The sequence below is a fragment of the Berghia stephanieae genome, chromosome 1, assembly GCF_034508935.2.
Source record: "Berghia stephanieae isolate SIO BIC M18660-M18661 chromosome 1, UCSD_Bste_1.3, whole genome shotgun sequence".
Lineage (NCBI taxonomy): Eukaryota > Metazoa > Mollusca > Gastropoda > Nudibranchia > Aeolidiidae > Berghia > Berghia stephanieae.
This window is the reverse complement of record NC_088360.1, coordinates 75,775,773-75,779,445: the sequence shown is the minus strand read 5'-3', so window position 1 is coordinate 75,779,445 and position 3,673 is coordinate 75,775,773. Positions and strand designations below refer to the sequence as shown.

The 3,673-nt window shown below is 35.5% G+C and overlaps 1 protein-coding gene across 2 annotated transcripts in view; it reads left to right on the top strand.

The window, feature by feature from the left end:
• The window catches only part of LOC144957269 (uncharacterized), a 59,650-nt gene extending 57,938 nt beyond the window's left edge, over positions 1–1,712 (top strand). For both annotated transcript variants that reach the window (XM_078888365.1, XM_078888373.1), the window contains exon 5: positions 1–1,712. This exon is cut by the window's left edge and continues 266 nt beyond it. In XM_078888365.1, the coding sequence (XP_078744491.1) occupies positions 1–971 (971 nt within the window). In that variant the 3' untranslated portion in view covers positions 972–1,712.
• Positions 1,713–3,673: the final 1,961 nt, after the last annotated feature.

The following is a 3,673-nucleotide window of genomic DNA, read 5'->3' as shown; positions in this document are numbered from 1 at the left end:
TGAAGAATGAAGATAAATGTCAGAAATCGAGTCAAGGAACTGATCCACATGACACATGGATTGAATCCAAATCTCAAAAATCTGTTTTGTTTTCTGAGACAGCAAACCGGTGTGGTCCGACAAACGGTTGTGATTTTAAAGACAATGGAAGAATGAGAGACACTAGTAAGGGCCGGAATTCGAAACATTTGCATCAACTGAAGCAACCGTCAGCCAGTGATAATTGTGATGATTCAGATGGAATAAAAGTGAATGTGACAGTGCCTGCAATCCAGAGCAACCGTTCAGCCAAAGTGAATGTATCTGACAATGAAACTATTTTCTTAGAGCCATCCAATTCCAAAGAAAATCGAAGTGCAACTCCTGCAGATAGTACGGTACTCGCAACTGCTTTTGAAACGCCACCGTTAAGGAGTCTTTCATCCCCCAAGAATAGGTCACCAAAAATCGCTGGCAAAGGATTCTTAGCAAGCAGGAAAACAATGATGAGACATCCCATGGACAGTCCCGATCTAGGAAGGGAAAGGAATTTAATCAGAATGTCTTCTCTAGATAAAGGTTCCGGAGACGGAAGCAGCTATGATAGTAGTTCTAGCTTACTCACAAGAATACATTTGGCAGAGACATTTACCCCGCCTTTGAGGACGAAAAGTCTTCAGAATTCTCCAAGGGATCTGTCACGATTTTCCAGGAGTTGCCTTTCTAATAGTAGAGGCAGTAACGTTGCAAACTGCTCTTCAACTGTTAATCTCCCTTCTTGTTCTGATAAAGAAACTGGAGACGATATTAGTAGTAATAAAATAGCCTGTGATGAAAAGCTAAAATTGACCGCTGGGAAGAATGTATCATCTGTGCAACCATCTTATGATTCTACGTCTTTCTCTAAAGGCTTGACTACAAGGGTCAATATTCTGAACCCCTCGAGTGATGACAATGAGGGTAGTAGGTCATGCCTTGTTACAGATTTATAGCATTGGAAGGTGCTTACCCCTATGGAACAAAAGTGTGATGTAAAAAAAAACTAGTACCAATCTCATTGGAAGTGTAAAACAACTTTTCGAGAGGACTGGATACATACCTTATGTAATGAATCTTCTGGTTTCAGAGAGATGGCATCAAATTATTTTCTAATCGAATATATATTGATGTTGGTCGTCAATAAAGATCATCCACCCTCGCTCTTCTACGTCCCGTAATCATGCTACTAAAATAGTTCTGCCACCTTATGATTTAATATGTAATATATTCATTATTAGGACTGGTATATACACACTTCCAATGAGTTTGGAAACGGTAGAATAGAAGGTGTGACGTCACAACTTCTTTCGCCCTATTGGGACAGTCTGGTTGAGCATCGGTGTGTTCTTGATGGCTGAGTGATACAATGTTTCTTTTTTTATTTTAAGCTTTTACCGTTGGACAAGGGAATTTACAAAAATTACCCCACTCATCTCAGGTATGAATGAGTAGCTCAGGGAATTATTCTATTGTGAAGCTCTAAAATTTGAGGTGAAACATGGAAATGCTTTTTGTGCTTATTAATTTTCTTTCTTTTCGCTGTTGATGCCTGCTGATGAGGACTTCCGCGCTAACTAGTGGAGAATATTTTTGTAACTTTGGTTTATGGATGAAATGGCACAAACTATTTTGATGTTTTTTAAAGTTTAACTTCAAATATCGGTCGATTAAAATAAGCCCCAACTAATCAAAAATCGTCAAACTTTCAATTAAAGTAATTGTTTTGTTTTGTTATTCTTGGATTTTTGTTGTTGTTGTTGTTTTTTTGTTGTTTTTTTTTTTTTTTTTTTGCTTTTTTGTTGTTGTTGTTGTTGTTTATATACATACATACATATATATATATATATATATATATATATATATATATATATATATATATATATATATATACATATATTATAAGTATGTATATATAATATATATATATATATATATATATATATATATATATATATATTTTAAATTTATTTTATTTATTTATTTTATTTATTTTTTTGGCGGGAAGGGGGTGTTCTTTTGTATGTGTTTGTTTTGTTGTGTCTTGTTTTCTGTTTTGTTATGTTTTGTTTTTTGTTTTTGTCTTTTATTTTTTGTGCGTTTTTTTTTTTTTGGTGTGTTTTTTGTTTTTGTTTTTGCCATAAGGTAGACTTTACTATACTGTTGTACTCTTAAAAGACAGGTTTTTATGACTTTGGCCAGAAAAATCGTCCTTCAAATATAGAAAAAAAATTGATATTTGACGAACGATTTTTCTTGCCAAAATTTTAAAAACGTGTTTGGTTTCTTTGTTTGTTTGCTTTCAAAGACGGCAATATAATGATATTAATATGGCCGAGTATTGTAAAGCATCTTTGTGAGACTTTTTGGTCTTGTCTTGTGTCACTCACCCAGGGATAATTGTGCCCCTGTGTCTAGTTTCCATCAAAGTCGCGCAAAGTTGAACCTCGGAAAAGCTTCTTCACTCATATTCTCTCTCCGCGCTCAGGTGTAAATAAGTACCTGGCCGGTAACAACGTTGACTCTTTCGAAAACAAATTGTATTAGACGTCCGGTCAAGTCTTGTCCTATATCTAAACAAAAATTGAGCTCCATTAAACGTGTTCAACGCGCTATACTTAGAGGTCCCTAGACAACATCATCATTTCACCTGTAGGACGATACATGACGCCTGATAGGTAAAGAGCCTTTTCCAAGGACTCAACCATGCACAGCTCAGAGCGGGATTCGAACCCTGTACCTTCCAATCTGAAGGCCAGTGTCATACCACTAGACCACATCGCCCATATGTGACACACCGTTCTCAAGCGATATTATGTCTGGATGAATCGGACCACGAAATGTGAATTTAGACGTGGAAATTAGCAAAGAAATAGATACGCTCTTTAGAGTCTTTTGCTATGTAAAAAATTGTATTTATTCTCCGCCATAAAGAATAGATATTTTCCCCCAAGCTTTAATTTGTGGCTATAAATTCAATGTCATTCAATCATCGAGTTCATTCCAACATAATGCCGTTTTGAGTTAAGTTGCTGTTGGCTTGGGTTTCCTTGTAAAGTGCATTTAGCATTTTATGTTTGTTAATGGTTTGTGTTATCATCCCACGCAACTTGCCTGCCTGTCTGAAGGTAGTGAATACGAGGGAAATAATGCTGACTTTTCTTTGTTTTTGTTTTTGTTTTTTTTTTTCTTTTTCTTTTTTTATTTTTTTTTTGTTGTTGTTTTGTTTGGGGGTACGGCGGGTGGGGGGGGGGGGGGGGGTTGTCGTGTTATGATTTATTTCATATTTGTTTTGTTTTTATGTGCTATCCATATCTTAACGCGCACAAATCATTTTATGCAATTTAGACCAATGTTTGGAAGAAACAGTTTGCGAATTCGCCCACCCTCTATATAAAACTACAATAAAGAATGTGTACCAATATATCGGTATGGAAAGGTATAATTTTTCATCGCATTGATGGGGAATCTAAACTGAAATTGTAAACATCATTGAGAACTCAATATCTGTCTATATTTCAATATAGTTGTGTTTGCCCTAAAGACAGAAATAAATTAATATCACTCACCTCTTTGTTATTGTTTTAGCCAGCCCTTTTTATGAGTAGTTCTCACTAAATTGTGTTAATCAGACTATAGATAGTATGCAGATGACGTC